At 45.8% G+C, this 26,810-nt stretch overlaps 1 protein-coding gene across 5 annotated transcripts in view; it reads left to right on the top strand.

Annotated features, from left to right (window-relative positions):
• Positions 1-18,617, top strand: part of HUWE1 (HECT, UBA and WWE domain containing E3 ubiquitin protein ligase 1) — a 95,232-nt gene extending 76,615 nt beyond the window's left edge. For all 5 annotated transcript variants that reach the window (XM_083592575.1, XM_083592574.1, XM_083592572.1 and 2 more), the window contains exons 63-84: positions 49-182; positions 282-505; positions 1,247-1,535; positions 1,633-1,735; positions 2,618-3,158; positions 5,600-6,176; positions 7,788-7,906; positions 8,003-8,159; positions 9,201-9,333; positions 9,420-9,622; positions 9,867-9,994; positions 12,560-12,656; positions 12,812-12,967; positions 13,052-13,297; positions 13,557-13,674; positions 14,233-14,373; positions 14,620-14,907; positions 15,019-15,124; positions 15,882-15,999; positions 16,500-16,681; positions 17,136-17,326; positions 18,089-18,617. In XM_083592575.1, coding sequence (XP_083448701.1) covers positions 49-182; positions 282-505; positions 1,247-1,535; positions 1,633-1,735; positions 2,618-3,158; positions 5,600-6,176; positions 7,788-7,906; positions 8,003-8,159; positions 9,201-9,333; positions 9,420-9,622; positions 9,867-9,994; positions 12,560-12,656; positions 12,812-12,967; positions 13,052-13,297; positions 13,557-13,674; positions 14,233-14,373; positions 14,620-14,907; positions 15,019-15,124; positions 15,882-15,999; positions 16,500-16,681; positions 17,136-17,326; positions 18,089-18,191 — 4,354 coding nt within the window. In that variant the 3' untranslated portion in view covers positions 18,192-18,617. The remainder of the gene's footprint in view (positions 1-48; positions 183-281; positions 506-1,246; positions 1,536-1,632; positions 1,736-2,617; positions 3,159-5,599; positions 6,177-7,787; positions 7,907-8,002; positions 8,160-9,200; positions 9,334-9,419; positions 9,623-9,866; positions 9,995-12,559; positions 12,657-12,811; positions 12,968-13,051; positions 13,298-13,556; positions 13,675-14,232; positions 14,374-14,619; positions 14,908-15,018; positions 15,125-15,881; positions 16,000-16,499; positions 16,682-17,135; positions 17,327-18,088) is intronic.
• Positions 18,618-26,810: the final 8,193 nt, after the last annotated feature.

Below are 26,810 nucleotides of genomic sequence, written 5' to 3'. Positions count from 1 at the left end.
TTAGCATTAGTACTGCACTTGCTAATACTGTCACTTCCTGTTCTTCAGCTCCCCACCTGCCTCATCCTCTGAGAGCTCCTCCACCAGAGATTCGGCGGTGGCCATTTCCGGTGCTGATTCTCGGGGCATCTTGGAAGAACCACTTCCTTCTACCAGCAGTGAGGAGGAAGACCCCTTGGCAGGTAAATACTAGAAGAGGACATAAAAAGAGGGAGCTATACTAAGTCAATGCCATTTTTCTTAGTAGGGATAGCAGCTACCTCTAACATGCTTTTTCATAGGGATAAATCTTCCGGAAGGTGTAGACCCATCTTTTCTGGCTGCTCTGCCTGATGACATCCGGCGTGAAGTGCTACAGAACCAGTTGGGTATCCGGCCTCCTGCCCGTACGGCCCCGACTACCACAACTGCTGCTACCCCAGCACCGCCCGTGGTGGGAAACCCTAGTGTGACAGAAGTCAGTCCAGAGTTCCTGGCTGCACTGCCTCCAGCAATCCAAGAGGAGGTAAGGTGGCACTTTTAAAGATTATGGGGTAAAACACAGTTTAGGAACAAGTATAATAGAACTATGAAATCTGAAGGAAACTCATGTAGCTTGTGACCCTGCACTGTACAAAACAAAACTTTCTGAATTTAGGATTCATGACCTCTTAATTAAAAATAAATAAATAGAATTTTTCCATTGCTTGAATTGTATTGTTTAAAACATGTAACATACAAACAAAACATAAAAAGGGAAGTCAAAATAGGAAAGTAGGTGTAAATACAAATCTCCTGGACTGCCAACTACAAGTCACAAGAAAATCTGGGCAGTTGCATTTCTCTTCTTTGCGCTTAAGTTATAAATTGCATAAGGACAAGATATGCAAGTTATTTGTGTGGATGTGTTTGGCTCACCTTATTACATGCATGATCCATAGTTCATTGCCTTGTGGGAAATTCCACATAAGGGGGGTGTAATTCAGTGAAATATGTATGTCTTTGAAATATAGTGAAATTTCCAGGACTAAATTAATAATGACCAAGACTTCACACCCTAAAAGGGGCTTCCAGCTGTGAAGTTCCACCCATCATGTGGTCACAGAACCCAGTTTCTGTCCCACACACCCCTCACCTCGGAAAGAGAGATAACAATTTGTGGTTGAAGGAGGAGAGTCATTTTAGAGAGATTTGTTGGATCTTTTATTTTTGCTCTGTTCTTGCTTAACAGTAGAAGTTGTTTTTATCTTTCCCCCTCCCATCTCAGGTGCTGGCGCAACAACGGGCAGAGCAGCAGCGTCGGGAGCTGGCCCAGAGCACAAGCTCAGACACTCCCATGGACCCTGTGACTTTCATTCAGACGTTGCCATCAGACCTGCGGCGCAGTGTGCTGGAGGATATGGAGGACAGTGTTTTGGCAGTCATGCCTCCTGACATTGCTGCTGAGGCACAGGCTCTGCGGCGTGAACAAGAAGCGCGCCAGCGCCAGCTCATGCACGAGCGTCTCTTTGGTCACTCCAGCACCTCTGCCTTGTCTGCCATTTTGCGTAGCCCAGGTAAAGCGCATCTGTTTCTGACATACTACTGTTTTTAGTTCTGTATGTCTGGACTCCTGATCTGATTGCTTTGCTTATTTTCTTTCCCCTAACTCAGCCTTCACAAGCCGACTGAGTGGAAACAGAGGTGTCCAGTATACACGTTTGGCTGTACAAAGAGGAGGGACCTTCCAGATGGGTGGTAGCAGCAGCCACAGCAGGTACAAGATCAGTGTTCAAAACTCCCATAGTTCTAGGCACATTTTGCACTGGGAATTTCATTAGCGCGAGCAGTTTCTGAGCTCGGTGCAGTACTGAGCCTAAGATTTCAGATTAAAACTGCAGAGTGGAAGGAAAGGAGGACTTTTTCTGCCTCCTCACTTCCAACTACTCTCTGAAGACTGGAGAAGAGACCCTCTTAAGAATATATGGGGGGGGGCAGAGTAAGGACTAGACCATGTGAAAAATGAACCTAATATTTTAGCTGCAGTTCATTCATTTTCAGCCTTGTATTCTTGTTATTTAAAAAAGTGTGCCTAGACATTCTGTTGTTGCACCCTTAAGCTAAGTTTAAGGTGCCATTTAGCTCTTAGCTTTCATATCTCAGTTTCTAACACTCTACTAGACGTATGGGGGAAGGTAGTACAGTTTCTTTGGAGGGAATAAGCTGAGGGTTAGGATTCCTAGGGAAAAACCAATGTAACTTACTGGTTAAGTTGGGTTTGCTTGGGAAACTAGAAATATAAAAACTTTCCCAAATTGTACAGTACCTGAGGTTAACCCTAAAGTCTGGAAACCAGGGGTATTAGCTTGCTTCCAATTATCAATCCTTCCCAATAACCCCTAGTTCTTGCAGGGACCATGGATTCCTTTGGGAGGAAGGGTGGAAAAATGTTTAATAAATAATACTCGGGTTGAAAAAACCACTCCCTGCCCCATGGTGTAAGCTGAAAGATGGGCTCGGTGATCACTGGATCAGTTCAGGGATCAACTTGAAAGCAAATGGGCAGCGTTGCCAGGCCAGCAGGATGTGCTGGTTTACAGGAACCAGCTGCAAGGCATGTAATGTAGACTGTGCTGATATTTGTCTTGTTGTTTCCTAGGCCATCAGGCAGCAATGTGGACAGCCTGCTCCGCCTGCGTGGACGCCTTCTGTTGGACCATGAGGCCTTGTCCTGCCTGCTGGTACTGCTTTTTGTGGATGAGCCAAAGCTGAACACTAGCCGGCTACATCGGGTGCTGAGGAACCTTTGCTACCATGCACAGACACGCAGCTGGGTGATCCGGAGCCTGCTCTCTATCCTCCAGCGCAGCAGTGAGAGTGAACTGTGTGTAGAGACACCTAAGGGGACTGCTGCACCAGATGACAAAGGCAAAAGAGCAGCCAAGGCCTGTGCCCCTGACAGCCGGCCACTCGACCTTCTGCACAAGATGGAATCCAAAAGCTCAGGGCAGCTTTCTTGGCTCTCCGTCTCTATGGATGCTGCTTTGGGTTGCCGAACCAACATTTTCCAGATCCAGCGGGCAGGAGGGCGTAAGCACACGGAGAAGCATGCTGCTGCTGGTTCCACTGTTCATATTCACCCCCAGGCTGCTCCTGTGGTCTGCCGCCATGTACTTGACACGCTCATCCAACTTGCCAAGGTGAAGACAAGGGCTGTCTAGAGTGGTGCTCTTTTTTATGCAATGGGCGTTCTGTCATTCTGATGAAAGTCTGAAACTTCTTGGTCTGCATAGCTTAAGAGAAAAAGTTAAGGATTTAGATTACAAGGAGGTAGCTCTCTAGACTAAATATTAGGGTGAGTTCCAAACTGAGAGCAAGCAGGCAGTTAAGCTCCCTGTAATTGTTGTTGTTATTTAGTAGATTTAGATCCTGTTTGTCCATCAGCATGTTCAAGGTGGCTAACAAAATCACCATTGCATAAAAAGTGCAAATTTGCAGCAAAAGGTGTAGGGGTCATCATTTAAAAAATGGGAGAGCAGTTATTTTAGTATTTCTAGGCTGCATTTCTACCCACAGACCTTCAGAACAGCTAACAAAAGTTTTTTAAAAGTTTTGAAATTGGTTCCTCTCTCCACTGCAGTTGCTGCCAGCTAATCAGCTGGTCTCTTGCTGTGCAGGGATTAAGGAAAATAACGGGCAGGCATTCGTAGCATATTCTGTACCAGGAAACATCCAGTTGTGCTAGAAAGGAGCTAGACAAGTTAACTTCTTGGTTCCTTTGCTGTTCAGAATAAATGAGATTAGTAAATAATAGCCATGGAAACTTCTTCTCCGTGGGCTAGTTTGCACATCATGCTAAACCATTATCAGTGAGACTTGCAGTAAGACTTGCATTATCAGTGAGAAAGGAGCTGCTGTTAGCCTCTTGCTTATGTATTCCCCCATCTTCCTGCACAGCCAAGAAGAACAGCCTTTTCCTCCTAGTCTCTCTCTCCCTCTCTCCTTGTTGTGTCATCCACACCAGGGATTGTTTATCACAACCTCTGGTTGGTTTCAAAACAAGCTGTTTTGCTTGAACTAACCAGCATTTGGGACAAACAGTAGTCCCTGGTCTGGATGCCCTGACAAGCCAAGATTTAGGGAAACTGGTGTGAGGGTAAGAACTGCTGGTCCTCCGGATAGTGGAGGAAAGGAAGACAGGGAAGCACGTGAGCCCACGGCTTGCAGCATCTCCCTGCTCATGTGTGACTTGCTAAATCATGTGAACACAGCATGGGCCCTACTTTTGTTAGCATGAAGCATCCTGAAAACCTGTGAATTTAAAAGTGCAAGTTTTCTTTAAAAAATAAATAATAATAATTACATTTTTTTATTTAAAACAATTTAGTATCTTGTCAAAAAATGATTCCAGAGCAGTTTTTAATAACCTTTCCAATTCTTCTGTGATGATGGTTATTCAGGAGTGGGTTTCTCCTTACACCTGCCTCAGGGGCAGTGCTAATGTAACTAAATTTTGTGCTTGGTCCCTCCCCACTTCTAGTCCTGCCAGTTTCAGGGTAGCAGAACTTTGTCAGAGCTCCACCTCTTACTTTTTTTCATTGTGATGATATGGTGGGATCAGCATTTGTAAATCTGGGAAGTTTTTCTGACCCATGGAACAGGGAAGATGCTTCTGATTATCTGCTGTATGTCCCGTGAAGCAAAGGACCAGAACTGGCAACAAGGAGGAGCATAGCTCTCAACTTAGGGGAGCAGCTTGTTTCCCAGGCAAGGTTCATCCTCCTCTGGTGGGCAGAGAGGCCAACACCTCCTATCTGAAGACTAATACCTTGTTACTATGAATATGCTCTTTAATATAGCTGTTAATAGTTATGTCTTGCAGCAACCCTGGGGAATAAGTAATTACTTGGGTCCTGAGGTTATGTGCATGAGTTGCCCCAAACCATCCAGTGAGTCTCTCACCTGTACCTGGAGTTAGGGCAAACATACATGGGGAGAGAAGTGAACTTGGTGCTCTGTAGATTGTTGCCACTCAGCCAAATGCTGACTAGGACCTGAGGAGACTGGCACACACGTGTTGCTCTGCATGGTCCCCTTTCTCACTCTCTACTAATTTGAAGGAAGCTATAGAGATTCCTGGCTTTGGCGAAAAACTGTTGTTGGAGGCCTGTGTTAATGCTGCCTCAAAGGCATAGTTGTACTATTTATGGACTGCAAGGTAGATATTCCATGTGGGACACCTTCCAATTACAGAGTGGAGACTGTCTTCCTGGAGCAAGGCTCTAGGGGTCGTTGCTCTGTGATTTAAGCTTATTCTCCCAGGACATAACTGCTGCTGAACAATTTGTTCTTTGCTGCGACTGGCAGTGTAGTATATATCTATGTACTCTAGGCATTTTCTAGAGAGCATCTACTTGGAACTGTTCAGGTTTATCTAGAGCCAGGTGTGCCAGTAGACTTGGAAGGTGAGGGCTGTGTGGTTGGGGTTTTTTAGGGATGCTGGTTGGAGAGGGTGCTGTTGTTGAACCTTGATTCGGTGGGCAGAGTAATAAATAATCCTATAGAACTGGAAGCCACATTTTTCAATGAGGGATTCCAGAACATGATTTGACTTGCTTCTCTCCTCCGTGCCCCCTTCCAGGTGTTCCCCAGCCACTTCACACAGCAGCGGACCAAAGAGACCACCTGTGAAAGTGAACGGGAGAGGGGCACCAAGCAATCGGGCAGCCCATGCCCAGGTCAAATGGGCAGCAGTGGCATCTCCACTGACTTCTGGGACTTGTTGGTCAAACTGGATAATATGAACGTAAGCCGCAAGGGCAAGAACTCCATCAAATCTGTGCCTGTGAGTGCTGGCTCTGAGGGAGAGAGCTCTCCCTACAGTCTAGAAGCCTCTCCTCTGGGTCAGCTCATGAACATGCTGTCCCATCCAGTGATCAGACGGAGCTCCCTGCTGACAGAGAAGCTGCTGCGCCTGCTGTCACTCATCTCCATTGCTCTGCCTGAGAACAAGACCACGGCTGAGGGGGTAGCCAACCATGCTGCTGCTGCTGCTGCTACTACTGCAACTACCACCCCAGCACCTGCTCCCGCCCCTGCCCTGGCTGCTGCCGCCGCTGTAGCTGCTGCTGCAGCTGCCGCCGCAACTGCTGCTTCTCTCGCCACCTCTGGTGCTGCCCTGGTAACTGTGTCATCTGCTCTCCCCACCACTGTGTCCAGTAAGTATTCTATTGATTGGGTTTTTTTGTGGGGAGGGGTGCTCGGAGACGAGAAGAGGAAAGGATACTTTTCTTCTCCTTGGCCCACATTCCATTTTCTTTCTTCATTTGAGTTGTGGAGCAGGACATGTCTAAAGAGAAAAATATATGTAAATTTCTACGTCCAGGCAATCCAGACTCTGTGACCTGTACAGTCGTACCTTGGTTTTCAAACAGCTTAGTTCTCAAACATTTTGGCTCCCAGACGCTGCAAACCTGGAAGTGATTTTTCCGGTTTTCGAACTATTTTTGGAAGCTGAATGTCCAACGGGGCTTCCAATTGGCTTCAGGAGCTTCCTGCAGCCAATCAGAAGCTACTCTTTGGTTTCCGAAAGTTTTGGAAGTTGAATGGACTTCTGGAATGGATTCTGTTCGACTTCCAAGGTACGACTGTATGTGTATTTGCATTAATTTAATTTATTTTTCATAATTCTGTGTTTTGGTGACCATGGAGACGAGAAGGGAGATATGAAGGACCCCAAATATTTGTCTCAGTTGCTAGAAAACTTATTTAGCCACCTTTTAAGACTTCAGTGGGTATTGCTGCACACACTTTCAAGCCATCATTGCAGCCCTGAGGAAAAGATTTTTGAAACAAAATAGAGAGCTGGGATTCTCAACAAGGCAAGCTCTTAGTATCACACACTGTTGAATCTGTGCTGTCGCTGAATTCATAGAATTATAGAGTTGGAAGGGATCCCAAGGGTCATCTACTCCAAGCCCCTGCAATTTAGGAATATTAATTAGATCATATATGACAGGTGACTATCCAGTCTCTGCTTAAAAACCTCCAAGGAAAGAGTCCACCACCTCCTATGGGAGTCTGTTCCACTCTGTGCCAAACAGCTTTTATTGTCAGAATGTTCTTCCTGATGTTTAGTCAGAATCTCCTTTCTTGTAACTTGAATCCTGTGGTTTTGGTCCTACCCTCCAGAGTAGGAGAAAACGAGCTTGCTCCAGTTTCCATTTACAAGTGTGCACATCCCTTACATACAATGCTGCTGCTCCTCCCTTCCTGACTGATCTGTTCCTTTTGAGCAGGTTGTACCCCTCAATTTCTACATTCCAATTACGAGCCTCATCCCACCAGGTTTCAGTAATGTCTATTAGATTATAGTTGCAATTCTGTATTAAGAGCTCAAGTTCTTCTTGCTTGTTTCCCATATTCTGTGCATTTGTGTAGAGACAACTGAAAGCATGAGTCATTCTTCTGCACACTGCTGCCTCTGTCCCCATCTGTAGGGCATCACCTGCCACCACTACATGTCTCTTCCTTCTCTGGGGACAGGCAAGAATGGTTCTGTACACTGTAGCTTCCACTGCCACCTTGGTATTTGCAAACTTATCACATATATGAACATAGCCCTGATCAAGGAGGATATTGCCTACTTATAGAAGCCTGATAGAGGGTGTCTCTGTGACTTCTGTGTAGGGGTGGAGGTAGATGGTAGGCAAGTGCTCAAAGGAGACCCAGACTTCAAAAAATAGCTGGTGGTTTGTTTGGTCATTCTCTCACTGGTTAATTGTCAAATCCCAAGTTGATTCTAGCTTGTATCTTGTCGTTCTCTGCAGCTATCGCAAAAAACAGCAAATCGCCAGCCAAGGTAGGCGAAGCAGGAGGTGGAGGTGGAACTGACAGCAAAATGGCTGCCTCAGGCCTAACGGAGAACCAGCTACAGCTGTCTGTGGAGGTGAGTGTGGCCAACACACAATATGGGGAGGGGAGAGGAAGGGATTAACATTTTGAGCTGTCAGCGGCACAGTGACTTTCTCATCTTCCATTCCAGGTGCTGACATCTCACTCCTGCTCTGAAGAAGGCCTGGAAGATGCTGCCAACGTTCTTTTGCAACTGTCACGGGGTGACTCAGCCACACGTGACACTGTGCTCAAGCTTCTGCTTAATGGAGCCCGGCAACTAGGCTACACTCTTTGCAAGCAGATAGGTAAGGAGAGATGAGACTGGAGAAGTGCCAGTGTGAGGAGCTGGCTTGGTTAAGGTTCCTGCCCTGCCTCAATCACTGAGTACCACAGTGAACAGTCAGAAATGTGAAGCTAGGAATATTAGCCAGTAGCTCATAGAAACAATGGGCTTCAGTGCTCTTCTCATGTACCAGTGTGATAGTCTGGGGATTTACATGTCCAAGCACAGGTAACATTTAAATGCACACCTCCTCACAGAGGATAGTAACCCATAAGACTGTTTTCCTTGCTGTCACGTTTGAATGAGCTATAGTCTCTTTTGGAACTGTCTCTGCTAGAAAGAGTCACACCATAGCATAACAGAACTGCTTCTGGTGGTAGGGCAGGGTGATTAAACCAAATATGGGATTTCAGTCAGTTCTGAACAAGGTAGCAAGCATGGCCGGGGAATCCCCCTTGTGCTAGTGGAAGCCCTTGAACTGACTTCCACTAGCGCACCAGATAAGTTGAATCTGGGCCCTAAATTGTACTCTTACATGGCCACCCATGTTGATCCAGAATATAGCAGCTGTTATGGTGCTCACAGGAACACAACTATGTAAGCATGTTACCTATTTTAGAACAATTGCACTGGTTACCAGTAAGTTCGTGGGTGCAATTCAAAATGCCAACCAACCTGGCATCAGGCCCTAAATGGCTCACATCCAAGACCATTCATACCATCTACGATCTTTCCTCTGTGTCTCAGTGTGGGCTTATTCTAGGTTGGCTGGGATGTGTGAGAGCCCAGTAGCGGAATGCTCTCTCACTGGGACATTCAACTGGCCCTTTTAGTTTCTACTTCCTAGTGAACACAATTCCTTTTAGGCAGGGATTTTTTATTGCCTCGGGTTTTATGCTGACTGTTTTAAATTGTGGATGCGTAATCTTTGTTTTCTGGATTTTAATGGTTTTACCATCATGTGTTTTGATATTGTTTGTCATGTTGGGTATAGTTTTATAGTGGAGTGGTGGGATCGATTTTCTTAAATAGGACTCACTAATTCTCTACTCTACCTTTCCAGGTACTCTCTTGGCGGAGCTGCGAGAATACAACTTGGAGCAGCAACGTCGAGCCCAGTGTGAGTCCCTGTCACCAGACGGGCTCCCTGAAGAACAGCCTCAGACCACCAAATTGAAAGGCAAGATGCAGAGCAGGTGAGTCTCCTTCAAGTTGGCCTTTCTCTTTGTCTTTTGAGTGGCCTTCTCTGACTTTCTTCCCCACCTTCTTCCTCAATTGTTAGGTTTGACATTGCTGAGAACGTGGTGATTGTGGCATCACAGAAGCGCCCTCTGGGTGGTCGCGAGCTCCAGCTACCCTCAATGTCCATGCTGACTTCTAAGACCTCCACACAGAAGTTTTTCCTAAGGGTGTTGCAGGTCATCATCCAGCTACGGGATGACACACGCCGTGCCAACAAAAAGGCAAAACAGACAGGCAGGCTAGGTATGTTAGGCAGGAGAGCAAGCTCTGTCTGCACAAGGCCTGTTTGTAGATGCTAGAGCATGGGTGGGAGAGCTCCTGATTGGTTCAGACCAGTCATACTTTACCTATAGAAGACCGGAGAGGCCCATAGGCCACTGCAGTTTTTGGGGGTCTGTTCAAAGCTTGAGTAGGGGATTAAATCTTAACAGGCTCAGCTGTAGGGGCCAACCCTCATTCTTCTTCTTCTCTCCCCCTCTTTTTGCAGGTACTTCCGGTCTGGGCTCAGTTAGCAGCATCCAGGCCGCTGTTCGGCAGCTGGAGGCTGAGGCTGACGCCATTATACAAATGGTACGTGAGGGTCAGAGGGCCCGGAGGCAGCAGCAAGCAACAACGGTTAGCATGGTGCCTGTGGCGCTTGTAGGCCACTCATTTTGTTTATTTGAACTACCCTTTTTCATTATTTTACATTCCTTTCTCCATCTTTTCTCCTCCCTTTTTATGCCAACTGGTTTGTCATCAGAGGAGCCTCTTTGTTCAGGGAAGGAAGAAGCTTCAGCTCCTTGCTGCTCTTGGCTCTTGAAAAGCTGTTTTTCAGAGCAGGCTGAGGAAGAGCTTGTGAGGATAGTTTGAGATTTGGATTCTGGGTTCTGTGCAGTGTTTTTTTTCTTCTAAAAAGACCTTTAGGGGTACTTTCATTTTGACTCAAGAAAATCACCATGTTATAGTTCAAATCGGGGAAAATAAATACAGTAAATGGACAAAAGTACAAAGATTCACAAAATGTTTAGGGGTATGCGTACCCCCAGAAAAAGCACTGGTTCTATGTATTGGGTAGAGGGATGAGAAAACAGCTGGTTCCAGCTGAAGTGTAAGAAATGCTGAAGACAGAAGAAGTCTTCCTTCTTTGTACCTGGCTTATGCATACACCTTGGCTGTTCTCCCAACAACCTCAGTATACCTCCATGGGCTCTGGTGGTGGTTACCTTTTATGAAGTTTGCTTATTGATATGAAAAATCTGAGTTGGATATTTGCATAGTATCTTTTAACAAATTGTGGTCTTCGGACTTTTCACTCCTGCGAACACCCCTTTGTTTTCTATTATTTTAGTTACTCTTCCAACACTTAAAAAATGTGTTTAGCTTCTGTATGTCTTGGACACCTCTATGCCAAATAGCTCTAACCTTATTTGCTTCCTCTTCATACGATTTTGGGTTATCTGCTGAAGGCAGGTTGAATGGGGGAAGGGGTTTGTGGTAGGAGACAATGAGCTGGGTGAAGAATCCTCTGCAGCTTCAAGATGCCTTCCCCATTTTGAAAGGCCGTCCACTTCCATGGTGGATACATCACTAACTCTGCTGCTTATGAATTGAAAACTGAGTTGGGGGGGGGGTTCCTTTATGCATCTCCCCTTCCTTACTAATGGAAAGCCAAGGCCTGACCAGTTACAGAAAGAATAAATGGAAGGCTCTGCAGCTGTGTAAGCAGGGTAGGGATTGTTTTTCTGGTTTCAGCTGCCTTTTTCATACACTGTTTGGCTAGGATTGTTGGTTGAAAAGCTGGGCGTTAAAAGCTGAGAACAAGCTAGCCATCTCTACAGTGGCAGATATTTAGCATTGGTGATCCGCCCTGGATTCTTCAGTTGAAAAGCAAAATGCTGCCTTTAAGAAATAACCTTCCATTGCCTACAGACCAAATCAGTTTTGTGAAGTTTAGCATTCTGATTGCTTAATTTGTTGGAATTTTGACATTTTAAAAGGTGGGCATTGTGGTGGTGGCGACAGCAAGTATTATTAGTGAAGAAAAAGACAAGTGGTCAGGGGACACTCTGCTGTGGTCTCAGCTGTTGACACTTGCTTGGTGCTTCAGATGTTCTGTAATTAATAGTAAATCTTTTGGGTTTCTGTGGAAGTTTCAAAAAGCACAAACAACAAGGGAGCTAACCCAAAGCTGTACAAGTTGTGGACTGAACATGTGATCCATAGTTGTGGTCTGTCTCCCTCTGCCCTTCAGCCTTAGTCTCTTCTCCTGGCTCAAAGCCACTCAAATTGGAAAGCCAACTTGACATGGCTGTAAGAGCTCACTTCCACTTATAAGATCCAGCATGTATTCAGGGTACTTCCACTGTCCGTGTGGCCCCGGGGCAGGACCAGCACAGCAACCACACAGCATGGCTTGAAGCCCAAATTCTTAGGGCTTGTACGCACGTTACTTTCCTATGAGAAGTAGCTGAGCAATAAAAAGTAACTGCTGCATTTACTTCTGGGTTGCAGTAGGTAGAGAGAATGCATTAGAGGTCAGCAAGAACCAAGCTTGTTTGCAAGCACAAGTGACACAACTGAATCACGTTGGTGTACTTTTCAATCACAACTATTGTGGAGTGGATGTGATAATACAGTAATGTGTGTACAATCCTTGAGCCTACCTCTCTCCAGATTGTTGCATCTTAGAGGCCCCAGTCCTGTCCAGTTTCTGTAGAGAGATGTGGGCTGCCTTTGCCCCTGGCATGTGGGCCTTGTTAAATATGAGGTTATCCCTGCAGGAAGGTCCCTGATGACAACTTTCCTCTTCTCTCCACACCTGTTCTTTGCTTTCCAAGAACTTTCCCCACTCTGGTGCATGCACTTCACCATTGCTCCTGGCTGTAAGTGCGCCACCTTCAGATTCACGCATGTCATGCTTTCTGCTAGCTTTTTTTTCCTGCTCCCCTATTTCTCCTGTAGCTGTGTCATTCGGCTCATTCCCTCTGCAGATTTTAGCTTGTGTATAGCAGCATGTTTAACCTCTTTTGGTCTTTGTAAAGGATGGGGAAAGTGGTAGGGCCACCATGCACAGTTCTGTTGATGGTCCATTTTCTTCCCTGCCTTTTGGGAGTTACTGGGCTGACCTCCCAGCACCTATTTCCTAAGTGCTCTTGGGAAGCTTCAGCCCTCACTAATGTGTGCATCTCTTCTGTTCAGTCGGAGCCAAACCAGGCAGAGGGTTCTGTACGAAGAGACGAATCACCTATGGATGTGGATCAGCCGTCACCCACCACACAAGACACCCAATCAGTTGGTTAGTATCTGCTTTTTGCAGTTGAGGGGTGGCTGTCTCTGAAGTAGAGAAGTTGTTTTACCTGCCGTAGGCCCTCCTTCTACAGGTCTGAAGGAGTTGCCTGTCCTGGAACTGGGAAGGCTAAAGTGTGAAGGACTGATCTCTTGTTCTTACAGTGTCAGAAGGGTCCCAGCAGGGTGAGAAGGAGAAAGAGGAGCGTCCTCCGGATCTGCCTCTGCTAAGTGAGCAACTCAGTCTGGATGAACTATGGGATATGCTGGGCGAGTGCCTGAAGGAGCTGGAAGAATCGCATGACCAACATGCTGTGCTTGGTAAGGTTCTGGGCTGCTGGAAGGTTGGTCTGCTTCAGGCCTCCCTGCCTCTTGGAACTTCACCTTCTGCTCTCTTCCCTACAGTGCTGCAGCCTGCAGTGGAGGCCTTCTTCTTGGTTCATGCTACAGAGCGGGAAAGCAAGCCCCCAGTGCGTGACACCCGGGAGAGCCAGCTGGCTCACATCAAGGACGAGCCCCCACCCCTTTCACCTGCCCCACTGACCCCTGCAACACCCTCCTCCCTTGACCCCTTTTTCTCCCGTGAACCTTCTTCCATGCACATTTCCTCCAGCCTTCCCCCAGACACACAGAAGTTCCTCCGCTTTGCAGGTTAGTTCAAACTGTGGCATGTCTGGCTGTGTCCAGGGTATTAAGACTAATTCTTTCTTGAGGGCTTCAAGTGGGGGTTTCTCGGCTGTCTCTATCTCAGGGCAGCTGGTTTGCTGAGGGAGGAGTGTGTGGATCAAGGTGTGACTAACTAGGGAATATACTTGTGGAGGAATTTCATTAACGGGTTTCTGCAGCATGCCTGGAAGAAACACAATAAGGAGCGTGCAGCCGAACCTTCACTTTTGTTCTCGTCTTGCAGAAACACACCGCACTGTGCTGAACCAGATCCTGCGCCAGTCCACCACCCATTTAGCTGACGGCCCCTTTGCTGTCCTCGTGGATTACATACGTGTGCTGGATTTTGATGTCAAACGGAAGTAGGTTTTAGGGTGGGGTGTTAGTATTCTGTTTCCTATTCATTTTAAATAATAATTAAAAAACAAGGAGATGCCAGAGATTGATTGTAAGCATGAGTATGATGTCTCACTTTTGATCTCTAGGGCAGATTGCTTGAGTGATATTCTAGGCTTGTGTGCTGACTTTTCTATTGGCTGTTATGCCCTCTAGGTTGGCTACCCAGACATTTCTCATTTCTTGGCATTGTTCAGCTCCTCCATTGGCAAAAAGATCAGTGTGGGGCAGGAGAAGTCGTGGTGACTAGATGGGTGGTCTTATTCAGTTTGATATGCTTCTTCCCCTAGAATGAAGTATAGTCAAAAGTGTCTCTCAGCCCCAATTCTGAAGACACTTTGTAAGGGCTGGAGAGATGGCAAACCCGCCCACTTTTCATCTACGTCTGTAGAATATGTCATCTCTTGCATTGTTAGTGCTTTGCAACTGTAACTGTGAATTGGCTTCAGGGAGTTCCATAGTAATAGCCCTGGGGGCTGCCCAGTGTGAGAGGTAATGGCTACATGCTTACTCTTCTTTCCAAGGTACTTCCGGCAAGAGTTGGAAAGACTTGATGAGGGGCTGCGGAAAGAAGACATGGCTGTGCATGTGCGTCGAGATCATGTCTTTGAAGACTCATACCGGGAGTTGCATCGCAAGTCGCCCGAGGAAATGAAAAACAGATTGTAAGCAACTTCTTCAGCTACTAGAACTTTTAGCGTGCTGCTGTAATCAGAGTCTTCTTATGTGCACCGTTTTCTTTCTTACCCTTGCTGAGGACCTTTGCCCACGTTTTGTCTAAATGTTGATTTTTCCTTATTTTGTAGATTGAACCTATAAACCAGACATTCAGTCCCTGCCAGCCTTTTTGTTCTAAACCCATCCTCCACTTCTGACGTTTCCTTATTATTATATCCTCTTTTGTTTTTCAGGTACATAGTATTTGAAGGGGAAGAGGGTCAGGATGCTGGAGGTCTCCTGCGCGAGTGGTACATGATCATCTCACGGGAGATGTTTAACCCCATGTATGCGCTCTTCCGCACATCGCCTGGCGATCGAGTCACCTACACCATCAATCCTTCCTCTCACTGTAACCCCAACCACCTGAGCTACTTCAAGTTTGTAGGGCGCATTGTGGCCAAAGCAGTATATGATAACCGGTTGCTGGAATGCTACTTCACCCGCTCCTTCTACAAGCATATCTTGGGCAAATCTGTCAGGTGAGTAGTGCCTTTGCTTTTAGGGTTTTTGTTGAACTAGTCCATCTAAAATGCTTTCCTATCTTTCCCAAAACATGTTCCTAACCCAGCCAGCTTCCTTCAACCATACAGGTACACAGATATGGAGAGTGAGGATTACCACTTCTACCAGGGACTGGTGTATCTTCTGGAAAACGATGTCTCCACACTGGGCTATGACCTCACCTTCAGCACAGAGGTAAGCTGTCCCCTTCTCATGGAAGTATTTTGGGGCAAATCTTTTGGAAGTTGAAGGATATTGAAGCTAAAGAGACAAAGGGCTATCGCATAGAATGGGCAACCATTCAATTTGGACAATTTTGAAGATGATGGATAAAAATCAAGAAGGTGGTAGAATTCCTCACCCAGAAGTTGTACAAATCCCTCCATGTGTAATAATAGGTGAAGATGACTATATATTTGCAGGGATTTTCTAGCAGTGGATACAGCTCTTTCCTTTTGAATTCAGATTTCTTTTGATCTTAAAAAATTAGAACTCTCTAAACAATGTGAGAAACAATGAGGCTGTGGATATTGGCATTGATTATCAAGCACTGTAACAAGAATGGCATTCGGACACAGTGTTCCAAAATAGTAAGGATGTATTACCTGGTGATAACTGCCAGAGTCTTTCGTTGCCCCTGAATGATGGCTGCTGCTGTTCTGTTTTGGTTGTGTGTTTATATTTTACTATGCACAAGGGGTAAATCTGATTCTTGCAACTACATTATGGTGTTTTGTTAAGAGAAGCATCCATTGGGTTGTAATTTGAGGCTGAGGAGGAATTTGTGAAACTGAGAAAGAATTGAATCAAGGCCAGTATTGAGTCATTCTGACTTCTGGTCCTTGTCAGAAAGAGCAAGGCAAGCCTTCTCTTTTCCCAAGAGATGTTCTTGTTAATACAGTTTCTACTTATTTAGTACACTTCTGTCTTTCCACCTCCCCTACCCAAACAGGTTCAAGAGTTTGGTGTGTGTGAAGTACGTGACCTTAAGCCCAACGGAGCCAACATCCTTGTGACTGAGGAGAACAAGAAGGAATATGTACACCTGGTGTGTCAGATGCGAATGACAGGTGTGTTGGGGGAGTACACCTGAGAACAGTGAAAAGAACCTGATGATCGAAACCCATCTCTGCTGGAAGATGGGATCCCTCCACTTATTAACTTGCGTCTACCTTTTGAATTAACATTCCCTCCCTACCTCATAATTCATACTAAATTCTAAGCAAAGAACTAGTCATACCAGAGCTGTCCATGAGTTGCTGTTTCACCGGATCAATAGCAATAGCCTGAAGAAGGAAGCCAAACTGTGTTTTTTAAGGATAAGTGTACAAACAACAGCAACAACAAAAACTTTAGTTGTCTAATTCGGTCTAAGGTCATTACGTAGACTCTGTACTTGAGGCAGATTCATCTACCAATCAGCTGTGAGAAGTTGTAAATTTTACATAAATGTGCACATTTCAGTGTTTAGATTTTATTCCCTCCTGAGCAATAGTTTCCCCTCTTCTTCGGCTACGTAGAACTTCCATTGCCTTCCCCACCCATTGATAATCCATATTCCCTTTGGCAGGAGCAATCCGCAAGCAGCTGGCTGCCTTCTTGGAGGGCTTCTATGAGATTATCCCCAAGCGCCTCATCTCCATCTTCACGGAGCAGGAGCTGGAGCTGCTAATCTCGGGGCTGCCCACCATTGACATAGATGACCTGAAGTCCAACACAGAGTACCACAAGTACCAGGCAAACTCTATCCAGGTTAGCCTTTCCTTTCTGGCAGGTTGCCTTTCACCAACTCTCTCTTCTCCAGAGTGGAAGTGTCAAGGCCTCATGGAGAGGAATCCTCTTGATTTTTCTTGGCATGTTAACAATCAATTTCCTTAGTTGGTTGAGCTCAATGAGACTTCAGGTAAATTTGTATAGTATCGCAGCCTTGATATGTTTGACTTCAAGTTTGATTTTGGAACTCCGTTTGCCGCTAAGCACACAATGAGGTGGCTCTTCTCCTGTTGGGCGTATATCCCCGTTACCTCCTGCTTGGAAGGCAGGAAATGTGTGACCCCATCCCTTCTGCTATCCTCTCCCCCCATTGGCTCCTCTTTGTGTTGGTCCTTCTGGGCCCTTCACTTCTGGAGGCCTGCAAATTTCTCATGTTCTCAGAAATGCCAGAATCTCTGACTCCAGTCTCCACTCCTTTTGTCCTTCTGCACAGATTCAGTGGTTCTGGCGAGCCCTGCGCTCCTTTGATCAGGCAGACAGAGCAAAGTTCCTGCAGTTCGTCACAGGCACATCCAAGGTGCCCTTGCAGGGGTTTGCTGCCCTAGAGGGCATGAACGGCATCCAGAAATTCCAGATCCACAGAGACGACCGCTCAACAGATAGACTGCCTTCTGCTCACACGTGGTAAGAGGCAAATGGATAAACCCATTGTTAGTGTTCCATCATGCAGGAAAAAATTTTATGTAAATGGAAGTGTGTCATATAATCACCCTAACTCCAAGAGGCCCTCCAAGCTTCTGTAAGTGCTAGAATTCACTGGTTATCATCTTGAGCCATAACACTTACACCATGACGCTGCTGAAGGTTTTTTCCTATGAATATCTGTAAGGGCAAGGGTATTTTACAGGAGCTTCCCTTCTACAGCAGTATCTGTTGATCCTTTACCTAGAAACACAATTGGGGATTTTGTGAGCTGGGAGGGGAGAAAGGGAATGAGTGTGTTCCTGAAACAGAGGCTATCTATAACTTCAGTCATGAGTCAGTGGTCGAGTCCTAAAGAAAGAGGTGCCAGAACTCCAGTTTTGTGCCTTGCAAATCCAAATCCCAGATGGAGAGTTGGATGGGGTGACAATTGTTTGGGATAGACATTCTGCACATGTGCAGAGGGTTGTTCATCACTTCCAAGGGCTGAATTTTGACCTTCAGAACAGGTTCTTGGGCTGTCCTCTGGTTGAAATTAAACATTGCTGAGAATCAAATGTGAGCAGGCTGTAGATCTGTAGGTTTTTGTCAGTAAAGTGAGCACGGCCTAGAGATTAAGGTTTCTGGCCAGTTTGGGGGGGTGAAGGTACTGTCTTTTGCTCTCATTTTGAAAAAAGAAAGGCATTGACTTTGCAATCAACCTGGTTGGCCCCATCCCCTTACACTGATGCTTTCTTCCTCCAGTTTCAACCAGCTGGACCTCCCTGCCTATGAGAGCTACGAGAAATTGCGTCACATGCTGCTACTGGCCATCCAGGAGTGCTCGGAGGGCTTTGGCCTGGCGTAAGGGTGGCTCCAGCTGCCATATTTTTCTACTGTCAGACTTGGGGAGCAACAGGAGGGAGTGGAACTGAGCGATGCTGCTCCCCCTTTTCCAACCACCTGTGTGTGTGTGTGCGTGCCCTGCTGCCCCCTTACTGAAGAGAGCCAGAGACCCCCAGCCAATCAGCCGTCTTCGGAGGTGGGGCCGGGGTGCAACCCGGAGAGAAAAAGACAAATTATATATATAAATATATATATATTTTTTGGTTTAGTTTGCATTTCTTAATTTGTGCTTGGAATGTGTTGATGAGGCGGCGGGAGGGAGCGTTTGGATTCTTTTGTTGGTCTCTTTCCTTGGCACCCATTTGCTGCTGGAAGGGAACCTAAGGTTTAAAAAATTCCAAAAAAAGGAAAAAAAATAAAAAAAATAAAAGCGCACTCTTGATAAGAATGTTCTGTGCCTGTGTGTTCATTTTGGTAAGAGTGGAGAGTCCACCTGGCTCTGGGAAGATCTTCTGGAGATGAGGAAGGAGTCCGTAAGGCCATTCTGAATGGTAACATACATACTTTGCATACAAAATGTTCCAGGTTCAACCCCAGACATCTCCATGTACAGCTGGTTAACACGTGACTGAAATTCTAGCAAGACGAAGATTACTCAAGTAGGATGGGAAGTCTCTTGACAACATGCCCACCCCAAATAATGGTCCTCCATGTGGTTGTTTCCTGTCTGCATAGTGTTCTGGCAAGCTGGGGTAGATCTTGCTTCTAGCACCTATGACTGTAGTGGTGGAGCATCTGCTTTCCATGCAGAAGGCCCCGGGTTCAATTCCCAGCATCTCCAGGTAGGACTGGGAATGTCGTCAATCTCAGTATCAGGAGAGCCTCTGCCAGTCAGTGTAGGCAATACTGAGCTAGATAGACTAATGGTCTGACTTGGTATAAGGCAGCTTCTTGTGCCAGTTTTCACCACTAATTTTATTTGCTGGAAACGGGGTGTGTATATTCAGCGTGAGAGGGAAACAGCTCTTTTGATTTTGGCAGTTTCGGGAAGGCAGGGTGGCATCTCTAGTGATGTGTCAGAGGTAGCCAACAATAAATCACACAGAATATGTGAAGTTAACTCTTCATTAGAAGATACAAGGTCTGCTCAGGGGAGCCAGGCCTAATGAGCACAACAATTCTTGGTAGGTATTGCCCCTTACGGAGGCTGAAGATCCGCACCTTCCCACAGCTGTCTAAATCTTGTCCTTTCCAAACAATCTGAGACTATGCCAACACACCTGACTCTGCTCCTCTCCCTTCATCCCTCTTCTGGTCCTGGGCAACCAGGGGGATAGGTAGCTTGTTGCAGCAGGGAGACATCCTAGCTTCTTCACCAGCCTGTCTCATCTCTGCCTCTTGGACTCCCTCCTCTCCTGCTTCACCTTCTGTTTCTGGACTTCTCTCTGACACAGACCCTCCCTGCTCACTAAACCCTGTTACCTTTTCAGCTTCTGACACCACCTACTTCCAGACTTCACCCTCTGACCCCTCATTGTCATCCCACCACCGTTCTCTGGGCTCTGAGCCTTCTTCCCTTGGTGGTTCCCCAGCCCGTGCCTCTGTGTCCAGCCAGTGCATGACATGCTTGTATTGTATGAGATCACTAGCCAGCATGCCATTTTGCATCCTGAGCAATCACACCTCACTTCCTTTAACCAGGTTTGTACCACACATCGCTTTGGCAAAAATACTTGGAGTTATGTCTGAAAAGGCAAGATGCTAAGAAGCTGGCAATGCTTCTCATTTAACAGGTTGGGGCTTGAGTGTCCAACACAAGCTCCCTGTCTCCACCCCACAAGGCAATTTCCTGTCATCCTATTTCTATCCCTTCTGACACGTGAGTCCTTGCCAGAAATTCCTCTGTGAACTCAGTGAACAATCTCGGAAGACCAGAATAACTTCTGAATCATTTATTCTGGGCACTGAATCTCAAAGTGGAGTGTTTTGTTATTTCCGAATACCTAATATTAATACATATTGCATCACTGCCTATTGTTTGCTGCTTTGGTAGAGGATTAAGACTCCCAGATTTTGAAATGGGTGGTCTGGTAGTAAGAGGGCAAACGGGAATGGGGAAACTCTGGCTCTCCAGATCTTGTTGAACTGCATCTCCCATCATCTGTGGCCATTGACCATGTTGGTCCCAACATCACCTAGAAGGTCACTAACCCCAGCACTCCACCTGGAGAAACATCACTCGGAGGCAGTTAATGAGCCAGCAGAATGCTGATGAAACCTCTTGAATGGTTTTCTTATGTAAGAGGCAATGGCTTCTTGCCCACTCCTCTTTTCTGTCTTCTGAAAGTCTCTTTAAAATCTCCATGTCTATTCCTTTCTGTACCCTACTGCTTCATTTAGGGCAAAATTGAATGATGCTACTACTTTCATGCTTGTGGTCAGGAGGGAGGAAACAAGTTTGTCCAGTTTCATGCGGGTGGCGCTGTGGGTTAAACCACAGAGCCTAGGGCCTGCCGATCAGAAGGTCAGCGGTTCGAATCCCCGTGTCGGGGTGAGCTCCTGTTGCTTGGTCCCTGCTCCTGCCAACCTAGCAGTTCAAAAGCACATCAAAGTGCAAGTAGATAAATAGGAACTGCTCCGGCGGGAAGGTAAACTGTGTTTCTGTGCACTGCTCTGGTTCGCCAGAAGTGGCTTAGTCATGCTGGCCTCATGACCCGGAAGATGTACGCCGACTCCCTCGGTCAATAAAGCGAGATGAGCACCGCAACCCCAGAGTCGGCCACGACTGGACCTAATGGTCAGGGGTCCCTTTACTACTTTCATGCTTGTGGTCAGGAGGGAGGAAACAAGTTTGTCCAGTTTCTGTCTCCCCAGCAATAACAGCTGGGCCTAATGTACAGATTTCTCCTAAGAAAGGTAAAACTATCATTCAGAGGAAAGGAAGATGAGCACTTTTCGGCAATCTGCTTGAACTTTTCAAAATGAAGTTACAGAGATCTGCACTGGGGAGGCAGCAGCCAATTTGCTGACTTTTTAACTAGTAGTGAAGCTACAGCTGGGCTTAACAACATGATGCCTATATGCTTAGGTTTTGTGAGTGGCAGCGGAAATGCTCTTGTCCTCTGTCCCCTTTGCCATAAGTTGGCAATGGGGATTATTGTTTCCTCCTCAAAAAAATGACACAAGAAAACAAGTGGGAAGAGTGACTCCCACTTCCTCTTATAGCTCTCTCTGCTTCTCAAGGCTCAGCTGAACAGAAAGTGGATGATGGGGGGGATAGGAGGAAAAGGGAAGGGAAATGGCCTGACTGAGGAGAAGGCAGGGGCAAGATAGTGGTATGTCATGAAAGGAGACAGAATAGAGCAGGCTTCCTCAACCTTGGCCATCCAGATGTTTTTGGCCTACAACTCCCATGATCCCTATCTAGCAGGACCAGTGTTCAGGGATGGTGGGAATTGTAGTCTCAAAACATCTGGAGGGCCGAGGTTGAGGCAGCCTGGAATAGAGCAAGAATGAAGGATGAGTGGAGACAGAAAAAAAGAGGGAGTGGTGTCAGACTGAGTGAGAGGCAGAGGCAATGAAGAGCCAGAGAGAGAATTCATGCATGCACACACACACACACACACACACACACACACACACACACACACACCTGAGTCAGATGCAGAATCCTCTTGAAATTATTCACAGGTTACTCCTCCCCAACCCTCCCAAAACAGAACATGTCTATCTAAACTGACTGAACTGTAAAAAATAATGGATCCAATGCTTTACACCACTGACATGATACAAAAAATGGATGATCATAGGCCCAAATAATATTTGCAAGATAGTCCTTCAAAGCCACCATTCTGTGATTTATTGGTTTTTTTGTTATCCTACATAAAAAATCATGAGGATCCATGCCTTGAATCAGTGTTTTTCTGTTGCTGGCTAGCAGAAGATTAGTGTGGTGGTGTTTTACTGCGCAGTACACCAATGTAAGCTTTATTTCAGGAAGTTCCATTTTAATCCTAATGGGACGCAGGTGGCGCTGGGGTCTAAACCACTTAGCCTCTTGGGCTTGCTGATCAGAAGGTTGGCAGTTCGAATCCTCACAATGGGGTGAGCTCCCGTTGCTCTATCCCAGCTGCCAACCTAGCCAGTTCGAAAGCATATCAGTGCAAATAGATAAATAGTTACTGCTGTGGCAGGAAGGAAAACAACATTTCTGTGCACTCTGACTTCCATCACGGTGTCCTTTTGCGCCAGAAGCAGCTTAGTTGTGCTGGCCACATTACTAGGAAAAGCTGTCTGCGGACATACGCTGGCTCCCTCGGCCTGAAAGCGGTGATGAGTGACACACCCCATAGTCAAATTGGACTGGAATTAACTGTCCAGGGGTCCTTTATCTTTTTGCATTTTAATCCTACTGGATGCAACCTTTACCCAGATCCTGTGAGAACACACACAACGTGCTCTTGCTCTTCTTTCCATCTGCTGGGGTGGGGGAAAGAAGCAACTGAAGAGGAAGTGATGCCCATGGCACTCTCAAAATCCCAAATGGGCCCCAAACAGTTGGCAATCCTTGTGCCTCAGTATTGGCCATGATGTCTCTTTCCTGCTTACTCTGAGGCTGTTTTGCTAGTTGGGGGCAATACTCTTCCTGCTCAAGCAAAGGTAGTCAGATGCTGCAGAGTACAACTCCCATTACCCCTGACCATTGTCAGTACTAGTGAGGGCTGGGCTTTAGCCAAGTTTTAGTGTAGGCTATCCATATGCCAAAGTCTTCACTGTTTACTTCTTGGACTTGATGATCTGAAGGTTGGCGGTTCGAGGCCCCACGACGGGGTGAGCTCCCGTTGCTCGGTCCCAGCTCCTGCCAACCTAGCAGTTCCAAAAGCACATCAAAGTGCAAGTAGATAAATAGGTACCACTCCGGCGGGAAGGTAAACGGCATTTCTGTGCACTGCTCTGCTTCGCCAGATGCGGCTTAGTCATGCTGGCCACATGACCTGGAAAAGCTGTCTGCGGAAGCGGACAAACGCTGGGTCCCTTGGCCTGTAAAGTGAGATGAGCGCCGCAACCCCAGAGTTGTTCACAACTGGACTTAACTGTCAGGGGTCCCTTTACCTTTAGTCTTGCTTCAGTTTTCCTTCCCGTCATTCTTGGACAATTTGCTCTTCCAGTCTTCATATGATTCTTTAGTCCAGATTCAGGTAGGTAGCCATGTTGGTCTGACTTTAGTCCAAATAGCCTCATTCTGCCTGCTCTGGCAGCAGCTGCTCTCCAGCGCCTCCGGCCAAGGTCCTTCCTTCCCTGTCATGTTACCTTATTTAGCTGAAGATGCTGGGATTAAACCTGGGCTCTCCGCATACAAGGCATGTGCTCAGACAAGTTGGATGGACAAAAATCATGTGAATAAGTAACAGAATGAGTGCTTCCTCCAAATCATCCGGCACAATGGACATTGAACTCTTCCAGCCTAGCTCTTCTCCCCGACTCCCCCAGGCCTGCTGCCTTCTCAGTACTCTGTCTCTTCCCCCACCCCCTTTTGAAAAAAAATATTAAGAGATTCCCATAATACAGTAAAATTACAGCTACAAAAAAAATAAGTTGAATGCAAAGTCTTAAAAAGTAATTCTTAGCCCTTACCACCCACAGTGGACACTCGCTCCTCCCAGGTCTCACCTGGGTCTTTATCCTCCCAGCCTCTCAACCTGGGAGACCGACCTTTCCCTTTCCCTCACACGGGGTCCTCAATCAACCATCTACCAGCCCTATGAGTATACGATCTCTGGGTGTTCATAAGGGCCCCAAACACAGGAGACTGAAGAAAGAAGAAAAACAAAAGGAGGCAGGGAGACAAAAAGAAACTAAAAGAAAACTGATTTTCCATCTGCTGGTTACATTAAAAATATGATCATTCAGTCCATGCTAACATCCATCTTCTCCACTTTCTGTTAAACAATATTTATTTTAAGTCAAGGTGTCTCATTTATTTTCTTTTTCCCCGTGGAAAGACAAAGATAGGTTCCCTAACTGTTATTATTGATAAATGTCAACTATTTTTTTTTTTACTTTAAAGGTAAAGGTAAAGGGACCCCTGACCATTAGGTCCAGTCATGACCGACTCTGGGGTTGCGGCGCTCATCTCGCTTTACTGGCTGAGGGAGCCGGTGTACAGCTTCCGGGTCATGTGGCCAGCATGACTAAGTCACTTCTGGCGAACCAGAGCAACGCACGGAAACGCCATTTACCTTCCCACCGGAGCGGTACCTAGTTATCTACTTGCATTTTGACATGCTTTCAAACTGCTAGGTTGGCAGGAGCTGGGACCGAGCAATGGGAGCTCACCCCGTCACGGGGATTCAAACCGCCAACCTTCTGATCGGCAAGTCCTAGGCTATGCGGTTTAACCCACAGCGCCACCCGTGTCCCTTTTTTAAAACTTTTTAAAACTTACTTCTGTTAATTCCCACCACCATTACTCCATACTGAATGATAATAAGTTCTTCTGTCCATGTCCATCTTAAAGTCTCCCCACTGTGGTCACACGTTGGGCCAATATTCCATATTCCCCCCCCCCCTTATACATGCATTAGGTCATGTCCAGTTCCATATGTTCAATTCCATTTCCTGTTGTATTTTCATTTCCTGTTGCATTTACGATAGTATCCTAATCTCATCATCTATGACCTTCCATTTGCTTTTTCTCCAGAAAGAGTAACCATAATTTTAATAGCATCATTCTCTAAATTCGCTCCAGGTCATATGCAGAATATTATCTCCCTGCTAGAACTGAAGGAATGCCAGGACTAAAGTTTTCCTAAAGTTTTTTCCCCTCTCAACGCTACCAGTACCATATCTTAATAATTCTTCATCTCACCATTTTTGATTTTATCTTCTCCTTCTCCAAATCCTTGTATGGAAATCATTTCCATTTTTTAAATTTAATTGTTTCATGATCCAGTCCTGCCACTTTTTCATCAATTTGGTCTGAATTCTCTGAGTGTTCCCCATTTCCATTTTCCATATCATATCTCTCTGGCTCATTTTCTTCATCAAGCATTGATCTGATCATTAGTAATTGTTCAGCCATTAACTGTTGAACAATACCAGCGGTCACTGGGAGATCCAAAAGTACCTTAACCATACTGGATGCTTTTGATGTTCTAGATATTATTAGCAACTAAATTCCCCTTAATATTTCCACAGCTGCAACTGTGTCTTATCTCAAAGCAAATTCCTTTCTCACAGCTAACGATGATCGCTTTACTTTCAGCTTTTCCAGTTCTCTAGTGGCAGGAAACAGAAAAAGGATTAAAGATTTTACACATATAGGGGGCTCCTCTCGTCTGTTTAATCTTTCTTGTCAACCATAAATTGGGCTTTTTATTCTGCTTTAGACACTTTAAGAATCAGTTTCCTTTCTTTTTTTCTCAATGACAGAGGGCAGTACTTTCAGATTCTAGATTTTCTGCAGCAGATGGGGTGGGGTTGAGGTCTGTTACAGTTTCCTTGTCTCAGAAGTGTTTTAAAAAGAGAGAGAGCAGTTATTTCTTACATTTAAAAGGTGATTACTTGGCATTTGGGCACAGTGGCAACTCTTAAGCTTGCTAGCTTGTTCTAGCTCTCATCCAAGCCATTAGGCAAAGACAGTAGAAAAATGGCTTTTTGATCCAGGCATTTTGAGGTTGACTCTCAGTTCATCCTTATCTCCAGACTGTGATTTAACAGTCTATCTCAGCGGTTCTCAACCTGTGGGTCCCCAGATGTTGTTAGACTACAACTCCCATCATCCCTGAGCTCTGGCCTTGCTAGCTAGGGGTGATGGGAGTTGTAGTACAACAACATCTGGGGACCCACAGGTTGAGAAAGGCTGGCTGTATCTGGAGATAGTCTGGAGGGGCATCCTTTTTTAAAAAACAAATTTCTGTTGGTTTTTAAACAAATACAAAAACCATTAAGCACTCATCCAGCAGTACATCTAACGGTGTTTGTTCTATCCATTGACTCTAGACATAAACTTCCACATTCAACGTTCAAACGTATTACTTAATGTAACCTCTCCAACTGAAAATATTGAACTGTTTGTATAACGAGGTCTTGATATTTGTCATTAACAAGCTTAAAGAAAGGGGCCCATATCTCTTGGAAGGTGTCTCTATTCGTTATGCCTTTAATTGCTCTCCTGTGTCTGGTGACAGACATTGCTGTATCTGGAGGGGCCTCCTTGGTGTCTCCATAGGTGGATTCTGATGTGTTTAACCAGATTCAAATCCTTATTCAGCTATGTTGTTCACAGGGTGACCTTTATCAAATTGCTATTTTTGAGTCCAACCTACCACCCAGGTCTGTTGTGAGGTTAAAATTAGAGAATCCTACGTATGTTGCCTGGAGTTCCTTCCAGGAAGGGTGGGAAGCAAATGCTATAAAGGATGTCCGAGACACAGAACATCCTGCTTAGTTTTCCTAGGCTGGCTTTTGAGAAGTCTTGGGGAAGTTAGTACCTCATTATTGAGAAACATTTGTTGTTTTTAAGCAGAGCTCAAGTCAAAACAAGTAACGCTTGGATGCAGAACAGAGTGTGGCTGTAACTAGCCATTTATGATATATGAGAGTGAGAAAGTCTGTGTATAAGCCTGCCTTGTAATTTGCC

Source organism: Podarcis filfolensis (assembly GCF_964270895.1).
Source record: "Podarcis filfolensis genome assembly, chromosome: 17".
In the NCBI taxonomy this organism is placed as follows: Eukaryota; Metazoa; Chordata; class Lepidosauria; order Squamata; family Lacertidae; genus Podarcis; species Podarcis filfolensis.
Note: the sequence above shows the minus strand (reverse complement) of the source record. Positions and strands in the feature narration are given on the sequence as shown.